Consider the following 26,173-nt stretch of genomic DNA (forward strand, 5'->3'; position numbering starts at 1 on the left):
TTTACATAATTCCACTTGTGTTACTTACCACTGTTACTTACTAGAAGCTAGTGGAATAGAGATTTATAATAAATGTTGAATTAAGTGAGAGTAAATCACCAAATCATGCAGACTTGCCAAATATTGAGAGATATATCTGCCAATTTCATTGACTGATTTGCGCATTTATCAAATTATATGAGATTTGTGACTATTTTTAGTTGAGTTTCTGAATCTAATTGCTGCAGCATAGCGCAAAGAAAAACAACGCACATGTGAATAATTAATTAAAGAATTAATTGTTAATTTAAAAATATTGTTTTTTTATTTGAGCAATAAAACGTCATAAATACAAAAAAGTACAGTTTTGTTTTTAAGCGAATATTTTATATATTATATATTTTTTAAATAATATTATAAGAATATGAATATGAATATAAATTTATTAATTTATATTAAAAAATATTATTTTATTATTGAATAAAAAAATCAAGTCACATAAAATTCAAATATAGAAACTCACCACACACGCTTACGACAACGGCTCAATAGTGTTGCCGTCACAATTAACACTAACCGAATACACTACACAAGCATGTAACGTGTTTGCCTTCAATAAGCAAACACAAGAAGCACCAAAATGTTGTGAGGAATAAATTTAAACTTCAGTTGCGCTTTGAACGTCGGTCAATAATAACGGTTGTGTGCGGCTGATTGTAGCAAGTGTCTAAGCTTGACTAAAACGGCGTTAAGCTACATTGTGAAGTTTGAAATAAATTATTGTGTTGAATTAAAAAAAAATTTTTTTATTGTATAAATTTTTTATTATTGTTGCTAAATTGAGTCAAATTTATTTTTAAACAAAAAACAATAAATTGAATATTTAATATAGAATTTTCGACTAAATAATAAAAGGTAATAAAAAAAATAATTTGTATTTTTGAAATGTACAGTGAAAAATTTATTAATACTTTGTATGGAATGCGCATGCAAAAAAATTTTATTATAATTTTTATTATTTTTAGTGTTTTTGTATAATTTCAATGAACAAATATATAATTATAAATTTCTGTACACAATTAAAATACAAAATTTTGAATTTTATTTACAATACTGTTGGTTGGCTACAGTACGTGCAAAAATCATATTTAAATAATTCTAATGGATTTGCAATTGAAAGCAACATTAAAGAGTATAAAAAATTATTTTTCAACTTTAATAATAATAGAATTTCAAAAATGCTTTAAAATTATCAAAGCAAAGTTGAAAAAACCAACAAGGCAACGATTATATCACAACACTGCCTTAAAGTTAAGTTCAAGGATTCCACACAGCAACATTGTCCTTTAACTCTTTTCCACATTAACGAGCATTTGTGTATGTGTGTTAAACTATACTATACTACTATGCTAACGTACTATACCATTTTCTGCACGTTTATGCCAATTTCTGCACGTTTCATTGTCATTGGCAAGGATACGTTGTTTTTTTCCTCGTGATCAAGGTGAAGGTTAAATAAATTGCAAAAATTTCACTGACGCCACATTCTGTACGCTGCTGCTGCATAATGGTTCATTTGTGTACTATGCACATATATGTGTGCATGTGTGTATAGTATGGGAAAAAAGAAGACAACTTGTGCTGAATGAGTGCAGAGAAATTTTATTTGCAGCCAAATGCAATAGAGCAGAGCTGCATTTGAAGTTTTTTCCGTTTCGCGCACTGTAGGCTAAACTTGATAGAAATTCAAAAAAAAATGTTCATATTGCACAAATATTTCTTTTTATAAAAATATAAATTAAAATATTTCTTTCATAAAAGTGAACAATAAAAATTCATTATGCATACAAAACAATAAAATTCAATGTCAATTCTTGACTTATAATAAACATTTTTTTTTCTTATTTACATTTTCCTTTAAATGCTTAACATAGGCGTCAGTTTGTCCACACAAAACATAAAAGCTAAACAAAAATAATGCTAATAACATCAAACAATAAAAGTGAACTGCTTTCAAAATTGGCCTCTTTCACGATTTACATACCTACACTGGCGCACACCCAGTATTCACATACATATGTACATCATGAAGCATGGCAGTGGCACACATTACTATGCAGATTCATGTCATCAAGTTTGTGCAGAAAGAAAGTAAGAACGCCGAATGCCAGAGTCACCAAAACACAACAATAAAGACTTCTTTGCTGGCATGTGTTTGCCAAGAAAAGAAAAACAAACAAAACAAAAAACAAATTATTCTCTCTCTCCCACTTCTGCCCATAGAGAGAAACTTGTTTTTATGAATTCACGTGACAGCTTCGCATAACAAAACAACAACAAAACGTGCTGATTGTGTGTCGGCGTGAATGCGAAAGCCAAAAAAAAGTTTGCAATAAGAAATAGTTTTGTGTTCCGTGTAGGGAAAGAGCAAACACAAAGGAAAAATGGGTTTCATTATTTAAAAAATTTTTCTTCATACAAAGTTATTACTTTGTTACATTATGAGCCATCATTTAATTTAATAGTTAAATAATTTATGTATACGTATGTATGTATAATATTTAGATAATTTTTATAGTTCAAACAAAAACAAATACATACATACATATGTATGTGTTGTAGTCCGCAGTGTGATCTGCTGGTGCAGTCCCTCTTGGAAGTGTTAAACGGCACTTGGTCGTCGAATTCGACGAGCGACTCCGGGTTTTAGATTTCAAATAATTTATAAATATATATACCACTGATTTCTATATAATCCATAAAATGTTTTCAAAAGCCTTTATTAGTGTTTCTAACAGCGAATTATATAATGAATCATTCCAAGTACTTATATATTAAAGTGCATATACAAAAGTATATAGATGCTATATGCGAACATCGAAAGGCTGTCCTACTTAGCACTATATTATATCCGAGTAATCATTAAATGCACGGGGCAGTAAGCAAATCTTAGATCAGTTATTAAATAATCACGAAGCTTATGCGGAATACACAAATTAGTCAGTGAGATGGGTGGGACATTGCAGAAACCCCCCTGCTATCAAAGAATAACATTGCCCAGATGCACTAACTCGGAAAAGGCTCAACAGTAACAAAAGCAACTCCCATAGAGAATCCATTTATTGCAACCAATATTTGTTTTCTAATTGTTACTTTACTACCTAACATGTTAAGCCCAAATAATATAGATTTATTTGGACTAGCTATGCAAACATACCTAGTGTGAGAGAAAAATAGGCAAAAGATTTAGTTTCGAGTGAGTGTATGCTTGAATCAAAAAACTAAAATGAACAACAATGAAAATAAATGAAGTAAACAGCAGTAATTCTTTGTGTTAAATACTTCTCGCTTTCTACTTTTCTAACTACTATGTCCCTATGAGGTCCTATGCTCCACTATGGGAAGTGGGCACTAGGCAGAAAGATGTCACGCAAAATAGATTGTTGCTTGTTTTATACCTTCCTGTATAAATTTGTTAATGGTAAGCAAACGAGTTTATTTTAAGTGATTTAATATAAAATTGTTAATAAGAAGGGGTGTTCGATCATACCCTAGACGGTATTCTCAAAAGGGTCTTAAATGATCCCCAGACTAAGGATATTAAATATATTAGTTTGATATATGTTTTCGAGTAGAGCTGAAAGGCTATTGTGACGCATGCTCAAATAATTAAGCACTAAGCAACCAGCGGAACATACTTTAAAATATGTTATTCTTTAGCAGTTTGAGGAGACGAATTGATCTGGTTAAGTTCATATCTCAGCTTATCTATTCCAGCAAACACAAATTGATCTTATTTATGCTGAAATATGAATTTTAAAATTACAAAAGAATTTTAAATAAATATTTTTTATCATAAATACTGAAATCGGTTAATAATATCCCAAGCTGCTATATACACTGGATAAGTGGTGTTGATTTTTTCTATTATCTATATAAAGGCGATATTGCTTGATATTTTTAAATCAATTTTATTGACTCATACAAACTATTGATGGTTAAATTCATCTTCATAACAAATCCCTTTTCATTTCTTAACATGACTTCGTAAACATGACCAAGTAAATAGACTTTTTTTAAAATGTAATAAATTTGATTTGATTTTAGTATAGTGAGGCCCTATGCTCCACTTAGGAGAGAAGGATAGCAGTAAGTAAGTAAGTATAGTGATCACATGAATATATAGTTTTAATTCCTAAAACTCTTATTTGTGAATCCTATATAGTACTAAAACCAACGCAACGGTAATTTTATTATTTATTTTCTTCTCTGGGTGACCAATATTTTTAATTGCACCTTTCATAAAGCTTTTAACATATTATCTTACTCAGTGAGTTAATTTGAAAACTGAAATGTAATTGATATTCTAAGAAAAATTCATACTTTATTTCGGAATAGTTGGATTCAAGCATTTAAAGGTACTTAAAAAGCATTTAAGTGTAATCAAAACCTTTAATTGAGTGCATCGAAATGCTCTGAGTCAGAACCCACAAGTAATTTTTTTTCATATGCTATCATATGTACGGAGGAAAGAAGCAGATAAGTATCAAATGGGTTAGTGGGTTAATATCGATCGAAATTTTTATATATAGAGCATCACACAACGCCGCAGTATTTCTTAGCTGTTCACAAGCTGACTTACTTGTTTGTTCTTTCGATTTTGCTTTTGTATCTCAATTTTTTAGACTTACATCTGCAGAACGAAAGAAAAACTACAGAAAGAAGATTTCGCTAGGTGTTAAAAACTGTTGCTTCTATCTCTGTTAGGATAACTCAATTTAAAACTGAAAATCACTTGATTTTTTGTATTTTTATTATTTGTATTTCAAACCAGTTTAAGATAAATGCCATTTTATGTAGCTGATACGTCGCGGTGGTATCTTAAACAAACTGAAGTTAACTCTTCAAAGGTTAAAATTCATTGAACTATTTTCCGTACAAATTGGTGTCTGGCATCTCGTACTGTTACTTGCGTATAAAGAAACTTGGAATCATGACTATAAACTGACAATGAATCGACTAAGAGCCGTCATTAAATCATTTTAGGAAATCGCGTAAACTAGTTTAGCACAATATGTATTTTGTAATACCACAATTGAAGATTGCTTTCCAAATGTATCTTTTGAAAACCAAATAAGAATGCTGAAGTGATTGAACTTTTATGATACCTGAGAAAATATAAAAAAACTTTAAACTAGTACTGAATATGAAAACTGTGTATATATCATTCTTTCTCTTATTCTTTTTTCAATATTAATAACTGGATTTAAATATTACATAGTCAAGAAAAGATCAATGATCTTGGTTAAGATCTGTTTCTTACTAGACTCCAGGTGTTTGCTTCTTCAAGTTTAAGTTAAATAAGCGATTTCTGTGAAGAGTGTGAAATTAACTATGCGTCTCAAAATAAGTGGCCTCCTTTTATTCCTCTAAAAATCAGGAATGCGAGGTGATCTGTCTGCTATCTGTCTGCTATGCAGTATTTAAAGCGTTTTATGGAATAGTGCCATTATGAATCCACACTTTTTCAGAGCTACAAGATCAATTTATCAGCACAACATGTAAAGTGCAGTGTTTAAAGTTTTTTATGGAATAATGATATTGTCGGTCCACATTTTTTTTAAAAATCGAAAAAATGCCAATGTCACTGACAATGCTACCTAGTAAAAAGCCTTGTTAAACGATTTTTTGTTTCCAAAAATGCATGAAGATGGTCTGGAAAGGTTTTGGTTTCAAAAGGATGTTGCCGTTTGATAAACTTCTGGCGCACTCAACTTCTTATTGTAGTAAATTTTTCCTACAATATAATCTCTAAAAATAAACCGATTGGATCGTTGGGCTGCTTTTTGTCTTATTTGCATGACGGTCTTTGATTTTAACGGGATAGCATTATACACTTCTGTTAAATACTTTTTGGTGCCAACATAATATACAGAAAAATACCCGTGTCTTGTTATCAATATTGTATGATCTGACGTCTCTGGAGCGTATTTAAAAATATTATTAAATGTGAGCATCGATCTCAACGGACATCAAGGGTAATATTTGTGAAATTTGATCTTAATTTATCGAGAAAGTGATGGAAAAAATAATAAATTCCTGTTCTAAAAAATACTCTTTATAAGAATTTTTAATAATTTTAGGCATTAAGATCTATCCACTTGTCGTCGCCACTACTTGAGAATGAAACAGTATTCATTCATTTATTGAAGAAAAGTTATCTTTATTTACGATTGACGCGGTAATTTACCTAAGGTAAACTAAAGGCAAACAAACAGATTACTTACCTGTATGAATGAATAATTCTATTTGAATTTTATTAAATATTATTTTATCTATGAATAATCGATCGATATCTATAGTTTATGTGAAATATTTTAAATACTTTATTAATGGTAAGAAAATTGCAATGTTTATATGTTAATTTTTTCCAGTTCATTGGATTGTTATAAACTTTACTTCTGTTATTTAAATTATTACTGAACTATTTCTCGATCAAGTTCATTATCATATTTGTTATTAAAAAGCTCGTTTAATGTTTATACATTTTTTTAAGATACTTTTATTTTTATATTTTTATATACATATATACTTTATTAATATATATTGCATGAGCAGAATTTGGATTACTTGTATAAAAAATTTCAAAAATTTATAAAAATGTTCTAGATAATAATATTATATCGAATTATTATTGATATTAAAATAGTAAATAAAGAAAAAAATAATTTAATCGTTTTATCTGAATACACAGTTGTTGAAGGTAATCCTACAATCGAGCGTAACTTCAATGAAAACCTATATGCTTTGTCATTATAATGTAATAGAATGTTTATTACCTTAAATTAATTTTAAATCTAAACTACTCTTAACTTAATCTTAACTTTAGAATTCTAAAAATTATTGAAGTATGCAAATAGATGAATATAATAAAGACTTGGGAAAGTGATTTGTAAATTCTAGTATTGCGCAGTGTTTAATTAAGCTTCAATGTGTTAATGCACTTAGGTATAGTATTTGCTTTAGAAAAATAATTAAAATTTTACTTTAAACACGATAAAAATACCTATATATTTAGAATGATAATAAGTTCATATGAACACCAAGACTATTTAAGATCAATAATAATTTTAATGAATCATAATATTTTCTGTTCAATAAGGTTTGGCAATTCACATTTCCAATTGTGGAAATTTACTTTGAAAATAATAATTCTGTTTACGAAGTTCAGAGAGCACTTCGTCCATTTTACGGTCAACATAATGGCTACGTCAATAACTAAAATTTCCCTATATGAACCGAAGATAATCCTCAAGACCTTAATGAATCACCATTATATCCATTAAAATTAACTATTTGGTGCGGTTTACAAGCCTGCGCTGTCATCGGTCTATATTTCTTTCTTAATGAGGAAGGGTCTGCCGTTATGGAGAATACCGAGCGTTATCAAACCATGCTGAGTTAAATATCGACGAGATTTGGTTCCAACAAGGCGGCGCGGAGCAACTTCCTATACAGCGCGCCTAGGTGAGGTTACTGGGGTTGTCCGAAGACGCACTAAGACCATGAGGTCCATTGTGATACCCTCAAGAATGTGACACCTGTCACTATAACCATTTAGTACTGACCACAAAGCCATTGACACGAGCTAGGGAATAGCAGTACGCCTAACAATCAATTTATTGTGAAATCAATTTGGTAACAACTTTATTTCCAGAAGTGGTCCTTTTAATTGACCCCCTTATTCGTGTGATTTAACACCTCTCGATTAGTTTTTATAAGGCTATGTTAAGTCATTGGTTTATGCCGACAAACCAGTAATTTTTGAAGTATAGGAAGCCAATGTATACGCCACCATTGATGCCATACTGCCACATTTATTGCTAAAAATAGTCAAAAATTGGATCGAATGGACTTTGTAAATGACTATATGGAAATCATGTTCAAAAAATAAATGCCATAAAATTATCTACTATATAATTTTCCTAACTGTTAACTGAATACCGATTTCATATTACATTCAAAATATTTTTATTCATTTCAAATCCACAACTATCCTATATTATTAGACCTTTCAAAACTCTATTTATCGTAAATTTAATGCAGATGAAACAAATACAATAGTGCAACTATAGGTTGTCAGTATCGAAATAGGAAATTTTGAAGTTACCACAATGCAATTATTTTCATAGCATTTCTCTTTTTTTTTGTATTTTATTGCAAAATACTGAAAATTTAAAGGTTCGATGCCATTAAAACATTTATATGATTTATTTCTTCATTATTGAAAATAGTGAAAATGTGAAAATACGGGTACTTTATGGTTCCATTTCACTTTCACTTACTGTCAACAAACTGAGCTACATATAAAATAAGAAATAAAATAAAACAAATAATTATAATTACTTTTAAATAATTCCACGGCACGTTAAATTTTTCATTTCATAATATGACGACAAAATATCTTCAATCTAAAACAATATTCCAAATTCAAGTTGCGCGAGTGAAGCAAGTTCAAAAACCCCAAAACAATGCAGATACAAATGCTATTTATGCAGTCGAAGCAAAGAATGATCCAACGATCAGAGAAGAATAAAAACAAAAAACATTTTCCATAATGGGAACAATACGTCTATGCTCTATTTACTTGGTTAAGTTATACAAGTGTCACATGCGTAACGCGTTGAGCTCACATAGCGTTTAGTTTTAATGATGTTGACAATGATGATCAGATGAAAATTTAAAATTATAGACCAACCGTGAAAACGTTTCTGTATTTTATATAATTAACTCACAAAATGAAATGGAATTGTTCTTAATGATCTTTCATTCAAAGTACTTTATAAACTTATAATAACAATGATATATGAGAGCCATAAAAGAAGTATGAAACCATCAAATTTTGATTTACATCCCAATATTTTTTAACACCTGAATACTAGTGACTGAATCACTAATATATATTAAAATATTTTCAAGATTTCTAAGTATAGCTTTAAATCGCGTAGTGTTGGAAATCATGGTCAATGGTATTGGAGGGTTTTGGGTTAGCTTAAGGCCCCTATGTACCAGAGAGTGACTTTAGACTCTTCTTGTTAAGGTTGAGAGCGGTGTTTGCTCTTTTGTCAACCAAAATTCAAGAATTTTTTGGAATGATATAGGCCGTCTATTCCATTGCAATATTCATTGCTATTTTGTTTAATCCCATTTTCGTCTCCTGTTTTATGTTCATTTTATTGAATCCAAAGAAAGGAGTTGGAATGGTTCTTTTGCCCCTTTTTTGGCGTTAAGGTCCGCCTTTTCATTGAATTCGTGTCCTTCATGTCCGGGTACCCAAATCAGAGAGACCTGGTTGTGGATGGCCAGTTGATTGAGTGCATTGTTACACTCTATAAGGACTTTAAGTTTGAAATCATAGTTTTTGTTGGCATTCAATTTTTCAAAGAGTCATTTAATAAAGAGTTAAATAATTTCACAGTACGGAATAGATTAGAAACCGATAATGCGATATTGTAAATTTCGGGACCAGATCCTATGATCAGTGAATCGATATTGCGACATTAGTTGGTTATAAAAACCTTATTCTCCATATTTGTTTCACCCTTACGTAGATCTGATCACCATTGCAATAATACAACAATTTCAAAAAAGTGTTTGACGTAATCCAATAAAAAATCGGAAGATTTTTTGTATCGTTTAAAGGCCTGAGAGCAACTTTTAACTTCTAAAACTATGACTACTCATTTTACAAAACAAAGTCTGGTAACTCTAAACAATTAAAAACTAATCAATATGTCTATAGGTTAGATCTAAATCCACGAAGTTATAAAAAATCAATATACTTTTACCTAGTGCTATGCTAATAATTTGTTTAGATTAAGCAAAATTTTTATCTTTTAATTGTTCTGATAATTGAAACTCGATTGCCACTCTTTCTGATATAATCAAACCGTGTTATTGCTTTTCCAAGCATATTCAACTAGAAAATATTGAATTACTTCAGTAATCTTCATATCTACAAGAAACAAAAATATAGTATGTAATCTAATCAAATTTCTTTCATAATGTAGACCTTTAAATAATCATATGTATAAAAAAACAATAAACTCAGTGTTATTTCCAAGTATTTAGTTATAAGTCAGAATGTTTCTTTATCCAATCACGATGATAGTAGACCTTGGCGTAACCATCAGGATTATTTGTACCACAACCACCATAAACAAAGCCAGCAATGCCGACTACTTCGTTATTATACATAGCTGGGCCGCCGGAGTCGCCATTACATGCACCATTATTAGCGGCATGACCCAAGCAGATCAACGCATCACTATCCCAATTAATTTTTTCCTTACACTCACTACGGGAAATAGCTGTCAAAGTGTTCCATTGTAGCTTCTGTGGCAAATCTCCACCTTGTTTCAAACGTCCCCAACCTGATATTATAACTTCTTGGCCAGCTGGTGTTTCACTACTTGCTATGTTTATCGGTTGTATATTTTTGGAATAAATCAAAGGCTCGGCCAATTTAAGCAAAGCAACATCATTTAAGAAATTTCCATAACTTTCATGGGCGACAACCGCAGCTACTCGAATTAAAACACCACCACTTAAACGATCATTGCTTCCCGCGCGAATTGTCAAAAGGCTCGGATCGTAACTGTAGAGAAATATGTGTTCATATATAATTACAACAATAATAAAAAAAATAGAATTTTAATATATTTACGTGTAGTATGTTCCATTCGCATTCGTTGTTCCCGCGCAATGCGCTGCAGTTAGAATATAATTCCTTGTTATAATCGATCCACCACAATTATGGGAACCGTTGTATCTAAAAGAAACCTGATGTGGGAATTGCGCAGTAGTAGCGTCTACACCTCCTACAACACGTCCGGTAGGAGCAGCATAACTAAATGTTATTAAAATAATAATTAGCAATGTACACAAAGCAAGTTTCGCCATTTCAATCTTATTGCTTGGCCGTCACTAATACCTTCACCATAATATTGGGGCCTTTTATAACCACGCATTGTGGTTATTTTATTATTTATAGAATTTATTACCCACTCACCGAAAGCCTTATTATTTTTGCTTTGCTTAATTGATAACTTATCTACTTACTTCTATAAAATAGTTACACTAGAATTTGGAAATAATTTTTTTTAAATGTTATTAATGAAGATTTTCAAACCGGTTTGAAGGCCCCAATTTTTTCAAGAAACTATAATGTAAGAACAAATATTACGTTACCAGACTTGAAACTAAAATCAGATGCCAAAGGCAGCCGGTAGGCTCTCAACCAAGCTCTCAAATAGAGTCCACAAGACAATAATCTACATGGCATGACATTAAAAATTTGGAGAGGAACAGTATCTACAAATGATTGTAATAGAAATTATACATAATAATAAAAATTTCTCACACCTGTGATCGAATTATATCCTAATTGCTTCGTTGTGTTGAATTATTTGATAACTTATCTACTTATTTGTATGGAAGTGTTATGCTAGAACTCACAAATTATTGCTTTTGAAAGTGGTATTTTGTTTTTTATAACTTTTGAAGGTTCTATATTATAATGTTAAATATACCAGATTTGTATACCACACATCAAAAATCTTTAAAAAAGAACAAACGACAACGAAGTAGTATCTACCAGTTTCTAATAGGAGTTCATTGAAGAAAGAAGACGAAGACATTCTTCAATAAACTTTTCAATAATTTGAAATATCACCAAAAATTCCACATATTTTTCAAACTTTTATTTGTTTTTTTTTTCAAATACTGAGTACACTGCACATAGTTCACAAATCAGAGTGTTTTTTAATCCATTCAACATGATAGAATACCTTAGCATAACCATCAGGATTTTTGCTACCGCAACCGCCAACTACAAAACCAGCAACTCCAACCAATTCGCCATTGTAAATAGCTGGACCACCAGAATCTCCATTACAGGCGCCAAAGTTGGGGTCATGAGCCAAGCATATTAAAGTATCCGAAAACATGCCGATGGTAGTCAAGCATTTAGTTTTGCTAATGGCTTCCAATGTTGTCCACTGAAGTTTCAGAGGAATATCACCTCCGGTTTTCAAACGACCCCACCCAGAAATAATCACTTTTTCACCAGGTGTCACTTCAGAACTAGCTAAAGGTATAGCTTTTATATTTGCTGAGTAAATCAATGGAGTTGAGAGTTTGAGTAGAGCAACATCATTCAAGAAGTTGCCATAGCTTTCATGCACAGTTATTGTTTCAACTGCAATTACAACACCACCAGATAAGCGGTTTGAGCTTCCAGCGCGTATAGTATAGTATTTAGGATCATCGCTAAAAGCAAAAAGTGATGAAATATTTTTAAAAATTACTATTTACTTCACTACTTACACGTGATAGATTCCATCTTCATCTTCGTCACCCACACAATGTCCTGCTGTTAAAATATAATTTCGAGAAATTATTGAACCACCACATATGTGAGAACCTGAGTATCTTAAAGATATTTGATGGGCAAACTGTCCTTCAGTAGCATCAATGCCTCCAACTATACGCCCAGTGGGATTTGCTGAAATAACACCAACAAAGGCGAAATATAGCAGCGCTACTATAGTAGGTTTAAACATGTTGATATCTGTGAGCGAAACTGACATGAGTAACGTCTTTTATGTGGTTCTTATTATTTCAGATTGGAGTGATAGAGTGATAAGGTTTTTGCGTTTAGTAATCTAATCTCGCTAAAATGTCAAGTGCCAAAAACTGATTGAATTTCATGTACTGGAATAAGAACATTAAAAAGGAAGAGGGTCTTCCAATGAATGGCGCAAATTTATAACGTCCATTCCGCAATAAGATAACATTGAAACGTGCAGGGTTCTTTATATAAATCAAATACAATTGATGGTTTTATGAGGCCTCATTTCCTTAAATGAAGCTCTTTTGGTTGAGGATGGATTTGATAAGTAATAACATACAATACCGGAAATAGATGAAGAAAATGATAACATCATATAAGAGTTGACAAAATATTTATTTATTAAACTGAAGTCAGCATAATTCATTATATAAGTATTTTTATTTATTGAGATTAGCCTCTCTGCTATATTTTTTTTATCATTAATATATCCAAATATGTTTTTGAATGTTCATACTAATATAACTCCTAAATAACTACAATCTATTGCCATCAGACTCTCGCTCTTCCTTCCCTTTTCTTTCCGTCTGTTGCTAATATTCATAACTTTTTGATAATTGAGCATTATAAAATCATGTTTATCGATCTTTCTGGAAGATATTTCCATTATCTGCTTTAAGTGCTTTGATATTCATGGTATCATATTGAATCCCATTGAATAAAATATTTAAAGCCGGGTTATTATTATAATAATAATAATCATCATCAGTAAATGTCGTTTGTCGTACGATATTCAGCCTGTTAAACAGTATGTCCTTACATACAAAAACAGTTTGGATATAAGGGTCAGACTGCTAATGGATCTAGTAAACTTTTTTAGTAAAATACTTCTCATCAAAATAGTCGGTTTTATTTGTCATCATATTGTGAAGTGAAGTATATTTTTTTCCTATATATATATTTTATATATCTCCATAAGACAGATCTATTATATAAACAAGAAATATGATAATAATAACGGCCATTGTGTTGAAAATCTTAAAAAAACAATTATATTCCGAAATAGGATGAGTGTTGAAAAAATTTTGAACCTTATTCTCCATAAATAAGCTACAAGCGTTACTCTACCCTATCTATTAATGCATACATACATAGCTATATGACGCATTAAAGGTAATCCGTATTACTATGGTATATCAAAAAGTAATGTTTTAAGTAATTTTTTATTTAAAATTATATCAATCTTTGTTTAAATATATTAGAGAACAATTTAATATATTACTTAAAAATAATAATTACTAATTCATACATGGAATAAAGTAGAGACCAAGAGTATGAGATAATTATGTTATAATTTAATAATATTTTTTTATTAAAACATTCATAGCTTTTTCTACCAAATAAAACAAATAAATGCTGAATTATCAGCATTTACAGAAAATTTTAAATCATATTTTCATGAATCCAGTCGAGATTATAAGAAACTTTATTATAACCATCAGGACGTGAGGTGCCACAGCCTATAACAACAAAACCTGCAACTCCAACCAATTTGCCTTCATAAGTCGCCGGACCGCCAGAGTCACCGTTACATGCACCAGCACCTTTAGGATGGTTCAAGCAGATCAAAGCATCTGAAGAGACCAAAATCATTGTAGCGCATTTAGTTTTACTAATAGCTTCGACTGTATTCCATTGTAACATTATAGGTATATTTGCGGCATTATTTTCTAAAAGACCCCATCCAGAAATGATAACTTCAGAACCAGCCGGCACTTCTTCTTCAGCCAACTCAATAGGTTGTATAATATCAGAAAATTCCAATTCTTCCTCAAGTTCCAACAAAGCTAAGTCATTGATAAAACTTGCATAGTTCTGATTAACAGTAACACGTTTAACTTGCACGATGACACCACCGGCTAAACGGTTATGTGTACCGGCGCGTATAGTAAAGTTCTTTGCATCGTAACTGAAAAAATGTTAAGATACTTGTAGATTATATGAAAATCTTTTTCATATATTACAGACTTACGGTTGAGTGCCAGTTTCAACAACACAATGAGCTGCAGTTAATATGTATTTACTGCTTATAATGGATCCACCACAGATGTGATAGTGATTCATGCGCAATGAAATTTGATGTGGAAATTGACCTGGCAACGCATCGTAGCCACCTACAATACGTCCCGAATTGTAGGCCACAACGGTCGCAACTAAAGTGCAGAACACCAGAATGCCAGTTTTAATATTTAACATTCTGCTTCTATTTACTTTTAGCAAATAAATGGAACGGCGGCTGTTCCCCACTTTTTATAGATTCGTGAACTACAAAATTTTGATTTTTTAATTCTTGATTTCAAGTGCTTACTATAGTCTTTCAATGTATTATCAACATATAACAATACTCGTGTGTTAGATTTGTTATGAGATATTTATAGCCTCGGATTTAAACACTACATATTTTTTTTGTTCTTTTAATATATAAACATTTATATTAAATAATATTTTAACAATAAAATTTACTACGGTTTTTGTATACGTTATTTTCAGTTATAAATAATTCTTTTATTTAAAATTATCTAATCTTTATTTTTTGTTGTTTTGTTTTCCTTTTTTGTTAAATTGATTAACTATCTAATATAAATCTATAATATAATAAATATAATCTACATTTCTAATGTACGACATTTAATTACTTCCTCTTCACATTAACTTCCTAACTATAGGACTGGTTCATTTACTAGCACGTAGATATATGGGTGCATACATATATTTAGGTCAGGTTGAGGTTATTTTCACTAGATTTAAATTTAAATTCAAATCAATCTTAAGAAGTACTATAAGTAGTGACTATATTGAAGTTTTGTACTTAAAATAGAGATTTAAGTGAAAAATGTTAAAAACACGTCTCTGGTCCTAAAAGTTACTTTATATGTTATTGACAAAATTTGTCTTAAAGTCAATTGCAATTTAAACTATCAATACATTTATTATATGTATACATAATTTATTATATTTATTATATGTATATAGTTGTAATATTATCCGAAGTAAATATTTGTGATTCACTAATAGCGCAACAGGCTTCTAATAATTGAATATATATTTTGCATGAGCTGAAGAGATCATTGATGCAAAGTAATACCTTTATAATCACAGGCAATAAAAATAAAAATGCGGTTATAAAACTTCGCTAGATCATTATTAAGGAAAGGGTTTTAGAATGTTCTCTTGAAAAAGCGAATTCTAAAACAAAATTTGAAGTCCCTTAACCGCTTTTCTTATTTATTGAATTAACATGAATATTTTATATATAAAACCATTAAGTTTCTCTTTAGTAGTTAATCTCTCTTTTATTTAATATCATTTACAAAAATTCAATTTATTTGACTTTCGATCCAATCAGAATAATATGCAACATTTGAGAATATGTCAGGATAACGTGATCCACAAGCACCAATAACAAGATTGCTAACACCAACAAGTTCATTCTGGTACACAGCTCCATTACCAGCATCACCACGACAACTGCCCTGCTTAAGATCATGATTTAAACATAGTATGGAAGCATCACCCTCCACGAAGGCGTTCAAACATTCATCCTCATTAGCTACGTTGAATGTAGTTGTCTGTAACTTATAAGACGCAGCACCATTAGTGCCCTCACCCCAACCGGCAACCGAAACTGTAGCACCTACTGGTAATTCATCAGAGGCTTTTGCTATGGCAATACTTGCTATAGTTGAACTCCATGTAACCTGTTCAATCTTTAGAATAGCAATATCGTTTTTCAGTTCTTCATAATCAGGATGCACAGATACGCTCAAGATTTTTGGAAGTTTGCCACCTGCTAATTGGTTAATACTGCCCACTCGCACTGACAAACGACTTATGGCGTAACTAATATTTAAAAATTTTTATAAATTAATATACTTGTATATTAGGAAACCGCTGAGATTAGTTACCTGTTGTGATTATCATCTACAACGCAGTGTGCTGCAGTTAATATATGTTCTGCGCTAATTATACTACCACCACAGATATGAGCTCCATCCAAACGTATAGATGCTGCATATGGTACTTCTCCAACGATTGCACTATTTCCATCCAATATTCTATTAGTTGGCTGCGAGAGACAACTAATGGCGAATAGACCAACTACAAGGACTAAGCGTGCAATTGCCATGATGTATTATCAAAAACTAAACAAGAATATACTTAACGCTTATTAAACGCCACAATATTTATTACTCATGCCATTATTTTAGACGGTTAAAATTCCGATATTGATTTATCTAATCTGGAGCGTATTGTGCGCTATTTTATTTAATGTTGTAAATTTAATTTATTCCACTGAACGCATTCAAATAATACAGGGTGTTAAAATGATTAGTTACTGAACAAATTCCCTCTTTTTAATTTTTATAAAATAAAGTTTCTATATTTGTAATTAGTGTATTATTTTTCTACTCTCTAGGTGCTTGCAATTGATAAGACGGATAGTCTATAGAACAGGTCGATGAAGGGTTTTATACATATGTAGTTTTGGTATTACAAGAATTTTGGTTGATATAATTTGATAAGTGAAAAATACTCCCTCGCTTTTGAAAATAATATTTTTAGATTTTTAAAGAATCTTATAGATTCAAACCGATCAGAATATATCTGACGTCTCCTGCAGTCCGATATAGGCAAACAGCAAAAGAAAGAATTTTGGGAGCTGAAATCAAGCGATATGAATCGAATAACTGTACTCATGTATATACTTATATAATATATATATACTAAAATAAAAATTGCCTAAAATACTAAAATTATTTGAAATTGCGTAAAAGTTTGTTTCGTTGATCATTCACAAATATAAAGATTTTCGGTAAATTAGACATATATCTATATGTAAACATATTTTCTTTATTAAGATAAAATATGGAAAACTTTTCCATATAACTTAAGTTTTCTAAAAAATCTACACAAATATTAATAAAAGTTTTATGGTGGTAGCAAGTAATATGGGAGAGGCCTAAGACAGATTGAGGAACTCAACCCTGTTAAATTTCCTGGTTGTAATAATTAACAAGAGAAATTTTGTTAAGTCAGACTTAGTTTCACAAATTCTTAAATGTTAGAATTTCTTAATGAATTAACAGATTATAAGCTGTGACTATGTCAAGACCTGTGAGATAATATTAAGAGTTTTCTTATATATTTTTACAGGCTTCTTTATTTGAAAGACCTGGTTTATAATCTGTAATAACGAACGTAATCAGACTTTCACTACCTAAGCTTACCAAAATTTTTGTTGCATATATTCGAACAGAATTGGCATATACCAAACTGTAGGTTTTACCAATTGCTGCAATTGGAAATTTTAAGGATTTATAGAAAGTATTTAAAAGGGCTTGCAAGAACTCCGATCTCTGCTATTAATGCATAATCTCTAAAAGTATAATTTTAATAAATTGAAATGAAAAACCATTTAAATTTTTTAATGAAATTTTAATCGAGTTAAGCTCTTCTTAGCAGTGAATTCAACAGTTGTGCTTAGAATGATAATAATATCTATAATATCTATTATAGTAGATACAAATAATATTGATCCAATAAGGTAGTTGGTTGATGTTTTTTCGCACATACGTTGGTAAGATTAGTTCACACCCTTTATAGGATGAGAATACATTTTTGTTACTTTAGAAGTCATAAAGTCTTATCTTTATATGTGCAAATAAAAGTATTTTATGAACTAATTTATTACTGGTTTCATAATATATGTCATAAAAAAAACTTGACCAGAAGTAAGACGAGGTATATACATTTTTATGCAGAAATGATAACACATATATGTATTTATAATTTTTTAATTTATAAATTATAAGATTATTTATTATTAACTGCTAAGATATAAAAATTTTAGTGATTGTTATTAATCCATTCCTCGTAGTATGAAACTTTTGAAGCAATATCAGGATATTTTGTGCCACAACTGCCAAATGCAAAACTAATAACACCATATAAAATACCATCCACGTAAACACCAGCGCCATCATCACCACGGCAGATTCCTTCATTTACAGGGTGCTGCAAGCAAAGTATACTTTCATAGCCATAACCTGCTTCATATTCGCATTCAGGTGCGCTTAACACAGTCATTTTAGTTTCTTGTAATTTGTATGGTGTAGCTCCAGTTGATAGGAGACCCCATCCGGCAACTGTTACTGAAGCGCGATCTTCAATCACATCATCTGCGCCTGCAAACCATATTTTATTATACTTATCATTGAACTCAAGTGATTCGGTGAAGAACAGCAACGCTACGTCATGCAGGAAGTTGCCGTATGAAGGGTGTATGCGGACTTCTTCGATTTCACGTATTTCACCACCAGCATATTGATTTACGCTACCAATACGTACAGTTATGCGTTTGGCATCAATACTTTTAAAGGATACGAAAGAAAAAATAAATGTTATTTAAAATAGAAAACAAATAATGAAAAACCCTATATTAGGGTAAAAAGATGTAAAGGATTAATAAAGAAATATTAGGAGCTTACGGTGTAGTGCCGAGTTGAGAGACACAGTGTGCAGCGGTTAGAATGCGTTTTTTGCAGATAATTGTGCCAGTGCAGACATGAGCATTGTCCACGCGAATTGAGGCAACCCACGGCTGCTCACCGGAGACCACATCCCAACCGCCTATAATTCTGGAATTTGGTGAGGCAAATGTTGCACTTAGTCCGATAAAGCACAGTGCGGCGAAGAAACCTAAACGTGTAACTGCCATGTTGTTTAAAACACAACTAAAATTCATTTTAATTGTACAAAAAATGGTTTTCAAATTAATTTTTTTTTATATTAGTTCTTTGTGCTATAAGAAATTCAACATCTAATCAAATTACAGATTATTTGCTGATAAAATAGCGATATTACCTTTATCTGAGCAGGTTCCACAATCGCAAAGATTATTCCACAACCACTCGTTCGAGTATCGTTTGAACTTCAAGGTATTGAATGAGTGAATTCGAATGTGGACAATAAAGTTTTTTTTTATTTCTATGTTATTATTTTTTAATTCATAGATAATCAATTTTTATTGTTTTAATTTCATATAACTTATAATTCATTAGATTAAAAAATAATCGGAAGAAAAGTTTGGCAATAAAAAAAATTGTACCCAAAAAGAATTCCGGAAACCTACTTATAGGATTTGCTGATATTGTAAATAAGCATAGACGAGTTTATTTTTTCTTATCAAATTGAATATATTCGGAAAGGGTTTTGGCAAAGATATTATCTAATTTTTGTTTTGTGTTTTTAGTGCAGTTATTTAGCACTTTCTCTATTATTTTTGTATTTCGTTAAAATACAAATATGTGAAAATAAGTAATTTGTAAAAACTTTAACATATCAAATATTTATTGAATATTTAACCCTTTTCGAATAAAGAAAGATGAACTTTATCAAAACAAAAAAAAAATTTCGTAAATGGCGTGATTGTCTTGTCATCATTGTTATTTAAAAGTACTATATATAGGTAATTTTTCATAAAACACTTTCTTCTTCTTCTTCATACAGTCTAGTGTGAACCTTGACCTCCTTCTCTCTGCCTTCATCTGCTTCGATCTTATGCAGTTGTTTTTCAATTCAGAACTCCGAGCTTTCTGGTGTCCTCGTACACGTTTTCCTTCCAACACTTTATATTATAAAGATCTTAGACTTAATATTAAGACTGTTATATTAAGAACGTAATAAAAACAGTTCAATTCTCTACCTTGGCAGCCGTTATAATCATTTATTATCATTGAATGAGAACTAATTAGATTCCCAGTGAATTTTATGTGCTATCATTAATACTATATAAACATTATAAACTCTATATGTTCTACTTATCAATAATCAAAGCAACTAAACTTTAATTAACACCTCAGAACGGTATTATAATATTTACCAGTATAATCGATTTATAACAATTTATCTGAAGAGAAATTATGAATTAATAAGTAACGTTTGAGTTAGAAGACAGGGTATACTTGAATGAAAACCATCTAACATACTCCATGAAATATGTACTCGTACTTATTAATTGCTCTTGTTACTTTTCTGTCTGAATAAATATAATTTTACTACGAAAAACTTATATATTATATTAACTAATATGAGCTAAACAAGCAATACAAACTACACGCTAATGGTAATATACATACCATCTAATACTTATACATTAAAGAACTGTTTGGTATTATGACAAGTGCTATACCTATCTTAAACGTAAGCAGTTTGATATGTATATAGAAGTATGTTATTGTATTTACAAGATACTTAACTTTAAATTCGATTTCAATTTAAATATATAACACGTATTACTAGTCTGAACGCACATTCTGTCACAGATAAGATTAGAGTTTTTATTAATAAAATAAATAAATCAGAGTACTCATAAATAAACTATTATGACCTGATTGTCTTAAGGTTTCTGGTATAAAAATCCATGCTGGCCATAGAAGTCTTTTAGTTGGTTAACAATGGCGTTTAATTTCGCAGTGATTTTCGTAGTCTTAGCTTCCGTCTACTGCGTTAGTGGTATACCATTCTCAACTCGTGTTGTTGGTGGTGCCGATGCTGAAGTAGGCCAATTTCCTCATCAAGTATCGTTACAACGTGAGGATGCCTCGCACACCTGTGGTGGTTCAATTTTGAATGAGAATTTCATATTGACCGCAGCTCATTGTGTTGTTGTAGGGGCTGGCATTGAACCGTAGGTTTTGTTGTGCTTATATCTTGTCAATAATTATGTTATCATTGTGACTGTTGTTTATATCTAGTTATCCCCCTAAATATTTTCAAGTACGAGTAGGCAGCATACAACGTAGCACTGGTGGAAAATTATTAAAAATTAAACGAATTATTGTTAACAAAGAGTATGGTAACTTTTTGAACGATGTGGCTCTATTAGAATTGGAAGAACCATTGGTTTGGACAGACAATATAAAACCCATACAAATGGCTGAGGAAGAAGTACCCTCAGGTGAAGATGTTATTGTATCTGGGTGGGGTCGCTTGTACACTGGAGGTCCAATACCAAATCGTTTGCAATGGAATACCCTTAAAGCTATTACAACGGAGGAATGTGAAGAAGCTATTGAATTCGGACGTGACAGCTTAATTTGCTTGGCACATGAAGTTGATAATGGTGTGTGCAATGGTGACTCTGGTGGTCCTGCTACATACAAAGGTAAACTCGTAGGTGTTGCCGGATTTGTTGTTGACGGTTGTGGTAGTCACAATCCAGATGGTTACGCTAAAGTGTTCTATCATCGCAATTGGATAACAGAAAATATGCAGTGAGCATGCAAAACGAATGATTCAGTACTAAGTACTTTTAAATAAAAAATAAAAAACTAAAAGATTTTATATGCTATTACAATTTTCTTTTTATTTTAATTTTCATTGTTTCCTTTGTTGCTTGTTGCTAAATTAGTTGCTAAATTTAAGCTGATATTTTCTCAGTAATCCATTCATAGTTAAAAGGTATACTTGCATAGACATCAGGCAAATAACTTCCACATTCTCCAACAATATAGGCAGCAATACCAATTAATTCACCTTGATATACAGCGGGCCCACCGTAGTCTCCACTGCAAATACCATTCTTACGTGGATGACCCAAACAAATAACTTGGTTATCAGATTTTCCAATAACTCTGCTGCATTCATCTGAATTGACAATAGTTGCTGCATTGATTTGTAGAGTACGTTGCATGTATTCATCAGTTTCCGTAAGGCGGCCCCATCCGGAAACTTCGACGTCTTCTCCAACAATTGGATTGTCATTTGCCAGTGGTATAGGTTGAATATTAGCGGAAAACACAAACGCTTCAGTCAGCTTAAGCAAAGCAATGCCAGTACTAAGTTCACTATAATTAGGATTGATTGTAATTTCTTCAACGACGATGGATACACCGCCAGTATAAAGATCAATTGATCCGGCAGTTACTCTGAAAAGTTGTGGTGGCCAACTGAAAAGAAAAAGTAACATACATTTATTATTCATTAAAAAATGTTAAGGTTTCTATATCTGTATGCTTACGGTTTGTCACTGCCTTTTGAGCAAACACAACTTAATAGAGTTAAAGCATAACGATCACTCAAGATGACTGCTCCACAGTTAGGTGAACCACCAATAGTTAACGATGCTTGATATGGCACTTGGCCCAAAACCGCGTCATCTCCACCAGTAATGCGACCTTGAGGAGAAGCACTACAAGTCAAAATAGCTGCTAATAGATAAAAACTGCGTAGGAAAGTTTTCATTTCGCTGTAAAAAACTCAACTGAGGGTACTTGTCAAAATTTCCTTACTTTTATATTCATATAAGATATCGCCATGAAACTGATAAGTGATTAGTAAAAAGAATAGATAATATATGACCAAAAATATTTTTATTTTTCGTCAATCTTATCAAAAGAATCAGTAATTAATAGATTACTGCAGTACTACGAGTATTCATTGAACCACCAACTGTTAACTTACCAAGTGCTATATGATATCGCCTCTTTTTGCGATGCAACATTGAGGCGAAATACTGTCAGCTAATATGACTATATAAATATGTATAAATAAATATAAACTGTAGACACACTATTTTGCTCCTTAACATAAATGAAAATTGGAACTAAAAATAAGAAAATATATTAGCTTTAGCCCTTCACACATATAACGATGATTAAAATCAATATTTTTAAAAAAAATTTCTAAAAAATTATTAAAACAACTTTTTATTATAAACCTAATGAACGACCATAGTTTCTAAAGTATCTCACTTTCAGTGGTTTTCTATAAGACCCAGATATACTAGAACCCGATCAATTCACCAAAAAATATAAATGAACTATTTATCGGTTAGCTCAAAAACTGAGTAATTGAAAAACATAAAACACACACACAGATAAATATACTCGATGAAGTTATTCAACGCGCGACATTTTCGTTCTGCTAATGCTCTTCTATAATTGATTCAATATGTTACAATCATCTTGACAAACTTAATGTACTCCATATTCATAATAGTGTAAGTGAAATAAAACGATCAATTTAGAAAAATGAAAAATTACTAGAAATATCCTTACTAATATTCCAGAGCACAGATTGAACGATTCAAACACTGTTTATAATAAGAGGATTAATGATAGACCAGGTCTAAAGTACGCAAATAAAATTTGTACATTTCACAATGTGTTCATGGATGAAGTTTAGATTGCTTAAATTTGGAAACTATATAAAGAATTTAATTAAAATAAAGACAATGGTTTAAAAATAATGCTTTTTATTAATGGGTTTCGAAGTATAGAAAGTATTTGAACACAAAATTCTTTAGTACTGTATTAACAGAAATATTTTAAATATATATTCTTAATACGTATATACACAATTGTAATCCAATACAGAACATATGTTCAATATAATCGATACCCGACAGGAATAAATTTTATAATCGCTTGATGTTAACGATTCAAATTTGTGAAGAATTTTTTAGTGTTGAATAGATTTTAAGCTGACATTGTTTCAACAATCCAATCGTAGTTACTAGCGATGCTGGTGTACACATCAGGCAAATAACTTCCACATTCACCCAAAACGTAGGCAGCAATGCCAACCAATTCACCTTGATAGACAGCGGGTCCACCGAAATCTCCTCTACAAATACCGTTGCTGCGTGGATGATCCAAACAAAATACTTGACTGTCGGATTTATCTATAGAACGACTGCATTCAGCTTCGTTAATAACAGTTCCTTCATTGATTTGTAAAGCACGTTGCATATTTGAATCAGTGTCCAACTGACGTCCCCATCCGGAAACTTCAATCTGTTCACCAACTACTGGACTATTCTTTGCTAAAGGTATTGGTTGAATGTAATCTGAGAAAACGAATGGTTGACGAAGCTTCAACAATGCAAGTCCAGTATTAAATTCGCTACGATGAGGGCTAAGTGTGATTTCTTCAACGAAGATTGATACTTCGCCTCTGTAAAGATCAATCGTACCAGCGTTTACACTAAATGCTGATGCTGGCCATCTAAATAAGAAATAAATTATTTTTCTCAAAATCTCTGATATATGAGTTTTCTTACGGATTCTGACTGCCTGCTGAACAGACGCATCTCATAGCAGTTAGAGCATAAAGTTCACTCAAAATTACTGCACCACAATTAGGGGAACCAGCAACGGCTAAGTAAGCCTGATATGGTACTTGTCCTAATATGGCAGTGTGTCCTCCGGTTATACGGCCTTGAGGTGAACCACTGCAAGCCAATATGACTGCTAATAGACATAAACTGCGGATGCAAGTCTTCATTTCGCTATAATAAACTTAACTGAACGAATTGAGAAAAATTTCCCTATTTTTATATACAATCATGGTATGCTTGTGAATGCGATAGCATGTATTGTCAAAATAACAATAGATAATATATAAACATTTTTGTTTTTGCTTTTGTCAATCTTATCAAAAGAATAAGTAATCAATTGATAAGTAATAAAAGTAAGAACTTTACCCTAATAAAAAGGATTTACTTTGATTCACTTTCTTTTAAGTACACCTACAACTGAGTTGCAGGTGGCAACATGATATCTAATAGATTGAATCTAAACAGCCTTTATCAGAAAATATGAGTACATAAATTATAGAGAGGTTTCGAAATTATAAAATATATGAAATGAAATCAAAGGTTAAAATTCGGAGATAAAAAATCGAATGATGTGGCTAGGAAAACCAATTTCAATAGTTTATTTATAGAAAATCCAGATTTTTTATGAATGAAAAAAAAAACTGTTATCAAAAAGACTTAAGTGGCTTAAAAATCCAGTTCAATTGATTATGTACTGGAAATTCAGATTTTTTATGAGGAAAAAAACTGTTACAATAAAAATTTAAATAAAATTAAATGATATCTGAAGTAATTAATTCATAAAAAGGTAATAAAATCCAGTTGACAATAATTTATTGAAATTTGATATTAGTGTAAACTACATTTTTATGAACAACTACTTATATTGATATGGTTCGAAACACTTAAATTTTGCTTAGGAATATTGTAAAAATGAATTAATTATTTACCTACTTATAGGTTTTTTGACCTGATCGCCGTTCAATTTTGAATTTATATATTAAGGGTAATAGGGAAAGGATGTTTGCTCTTTTTTAAACGGATATGTATTAAAAATTTTCAAAACATGCTAAATTTTCATATTCCAACACAAGTAATGCCTTTGACTACTTCCAACTCTGAACTTGAACTCTTAATCTAGTTTTGTTAGACATGATCTACAAATGAAATTATTGCAAATGGACTCGTAACACAGAAATTTTGACTATTTGCCGTCTTGATCTGTCTGGATTCACAGACGTAACTTAATAAATTTTAATCATTTAGCTCAAAACTAAGATATTAGTTTATTTACTAACCGAATAGACAAATAGATGAGTATATTCAAGACGAGTCGTTTTCGTTATGTTAATCGGGAGAATATGTGTAGAGTACATGGTCTCTTTTTTTTGTCAATACGTTAC

General features: G+C 31.1%; 7 protein-coding genes across 8 annotated transcripts; 1 reads left to right on the plus strand and 6 right to left on the minus strand.

The window, feature by feature from the left end:
- Positions 1-10,040: 10,040 nt before the first annotated feature.
- LOC119675395 (serine protease SP24D-like) lies at positions 10,041-10,952 on the minus strand. The gene is made up of 2 exons (XM_038086596.1): positions 10,706-10,952; positions 10,041-10,636 (listed from the first exon to the last, which is right to left on the minus strand). The coding sequence occupies exons 1-2, from the start codon at positions 10,939-10,941 to the stop codon at positions 10,111-10,113; spliced, it is 762 nt and encodes a 253-aa protein (XP_037942524.1). The 5' UTR covers positions 10,942-10,952; the 3' UTR covers positions 10,041-10,110.
- Positions 10,953-11,719: 767 nt separating this feature from the next.
- On the minus strand, positions 11,720-12,611 carry LOC119675403 (serine protease SP24D-like). The gene is made up of 2 exons (XM_038086603.1): positions 12,367-12,611; positions 11,720-12,309 (listed from the first exon to the last, which is right to left on the minus strand). The coding sequence occupies exons 1-2, from the start codon at positions 12,600-12,602 to the stop codon at positions 11,784-11,786; spliced, it is 762 nt and encodes a 253-aa protein (XP_037942531.1). The 5' UTR covers positions 12,603-12,611; the 3' UTR covers positions 11,720-11,783.
- A 1,393-nt stretch (positions 12,612-14,004) lies between these two features.
- LOC119667192 (transmembrane protease serine 4-like) lies at positions 14,005-16,809 on the minus strand. Its single transcript, XM_038076481.1, has 4 exons — positions 16,576-16,809; positions 15,996-16,510; positions 14,643-14,916; positions 14,005-14,579 (listed from the first exon to the last, which is right to left on the minus strand). Exons 1-4 carry the CDS (start codon positions 16,794-16,796, stop codon positions 14,054-14,056), a joined length of 1,536 nt encoding a protein of 511 aa, XP_037932409.1. The 5' UTR covers positions 16,797-16,809; the 3' UTR covers positions 14,005-14,053.
- Positions 16,810-18,474: 1,665 nt separating this feature from the next.
- Positions 18,475-19,405, minus strand: LOC119671708 (chymotrypsin-1). The gene is made up of 2 exons (XM_038082460.1): positions 19,159-19,405; positions 18,475-19,040 (listed from the first exon to the last, which is right to left on the minus strand). Exons 1-2 carry the CDS (start codon positions 19,386-19,388, stop codon positions 18,518-18,520), a joined length of 753 nt encoding a protein of 250 aa, XP_037938388.1. The 5' UTR covers positions 19,389-19,405; the 3' UTR covers positions 18,475-18,517.
- Positions 19,406-21,088: 1,683 nt separating this feature from the next.
- Positions 21,089-22,022, plus strand: LOC119675409 (serine protease SP24D-like). Its single transcript, XM_038086608.1, has 2 exons — positions 21,089-21,359; positions 21,427-22,022. Exons 1-2 carry the CDS (start codon positions 21,127-21,129, stop codon positions 21,947-21,949), a joined length of 756 nt encoding a protein of 251 aa, XP_037942536.1. The 5' UTR covers positions 21,089-21,126; the 3' UTR covers positions 21,950-22,022.
- LOC119675416 (serine protease SP24D-like) lies at positions 22,017-22,933 on the minus strand. Its single transcript, XM_038086614.1, has 2 exons — positions 22,692-22,933; positions 22,017-22,620 (listed from the first exon to the last, which is right to left on the minus strand). Exons 1-2 carry the CDS (start codon positions 22,913-22,915, stop codon positions 22,092-22,094), a joined length of 753 nt encoding a protein of 250 aa, XP_037942542.1. The 5' UTR covers positions 22,916-22,933; the 3' UTR covers positions 22,017-22,091.
- Positions 22,934-23,910: 977 nt separating this feature from the next.
- LOC119675422 (serine protease SP24D-like) lies at positions 23,911-24,988 on the minus strand. Of its 2 annotated transcripts, XM_038086627.1 has the most exons (3): positions 24,735-24,988; positions 24,109-24,679; positions 23,911-24,078 (listed from the first exon to the last, which is right to left on the minus strand). In XM_038086627.1, the coding sequence occupies exons 1-2, from the start codon at positions 24,956-24,958 to the stop codon at positions 24,151-24,153; spliced, it is 753 nt and encodes a 250-aa protein (XP_037942555.1). In that variant the 5' UTR covers positions 24,959-24,988; the 3' UTR covers positions 23,911-24,078; positions 24,109-24,150. The 2 variants fall into 2 exon arrangements, with proteins under 2 accessions (XP_037942555.1, XP_037942550.1); XM_038086622.1 differs by having other exon boundaries at positions 23,911-24,679.
- Positions 24,989-26,173: the final 1,185 nt, after the last annotated feature.

Source organism: Teleopsis dalmanni, chromosome 1 (assembly GCF_002237135.1).
Source record: "Teleopsis dalmanni isolate 2A chromosome 1, ASM223713v2, whole genome shotgun sequence".
NCBI lineage: Eukaryota > Metazoa > Arthropoda > Insecta > Diptera > Diopsidae > Teleopsis > Teleopsis dalmanni.

Bases quoted from the DNA above. Each gene is read 5' to 3' on its own strand.
- LOC119675395 (XM_038086596.1), bottom strand. From the start codon at position 10,941: ATGGCGAAACTTGCTTTGTGTACATTGCTAATTATTATTTTAATAACA. The intron at 10,637-10,705 runs GTAAATATATTA...ATTTCTCTACAG, and splicing joins GCGAATGGAACATACTACAC to TTACGATCCGAGCCTTTTGA.
- LOC119675409 (XM_038086608.1), top strand. From the start codon at position 21,127: ATGGCGTTTAATTTCGCAGTGATTTTCGTAGTCTTAGCTTCCGTCTAC. The intron at 21,360-21,426 runs GTAGGTTTTGTT...GTTTATATCTAG, and splicing joins GTAGGGGCTGGCATTGAACC to TTATCCCCCTAAATATTTTC.
- LOC119675403 (XM_038086603.1), bottom strand. From the start codon at position 12,602: ATGTTTAAACCTACTATAGTAGCGCTGCTATATTTCGCCTTTGTTGGT. The intron at 12,310-12,366 runs GTAAGTAGTGAA...TTTTGCTTTTAG, and splicing joins GAAGATGGAATCTATCACGT to CGATGATCCTAAATACTATA.
- LOC119675416 (XM_038086614.1), bottom strand. From the start codon at position 22,915: ATGAAAACTTTCCTACGCAGTTTTTATCTATTAGCAGCTATTTTGACT. The intron at 22,621-22,691 runs GTAAGCATACAG...TTTTCTTTTCAG, and splicing joins TCAAAAGGCAGTGACAAACC to TTGGCCACCACAACTTTTCA.
- LOC119671708 (XM_038082460.1), bottom strand. From the start codon at position 19,388: ATGGCAGTTACACGTTTAGGTTTCTTCGCCGCACTGTGCTTTATCGGA. The intron at 19,041-19,158 runs GTAAGCTCCTAA...ATCCTTTAAAAG, and splicing joins TCTCAACTCGGCACTACACC to TATTGATGCCAAACGCATAA.
- LOC119667192 (XM_038076481.1), bottom strand. From the start codon at position 16,796: ATGGCAATTGCACGCTTAGTCCTTGTAGTTGGTCTATTCGCCATTAGT. The intron at 16,511-16,575 runs GTAACTAATCTC...TTTAAATATTAG, and splicing joins GTAGATGATAATCACAACAG to TTACGCCATAAGTCGTTTGT. The intron at 14,917-15,995 runs TAAATTGAATTT...ATCTATAAAAAG, and splicing joins TGATTGGATCGAAAGTCAAA to TGGGGAACAGCCGCCGTTCC.
- LOC119675422 (XM_038086627.1), bottom strand. From the start codon at position 24,958: ATGAAGACTTGCATCCGCAGTTTATGTCTATTAGCAGTCATATTGGCT. The intron at 24,680-24,734 runs GTAAGAAAACTC...TTTCTTATTTAG, and splicing joins TCAGCAGGCAGTCAGAATCC to ATGGCCAGCATCAGCATTTA.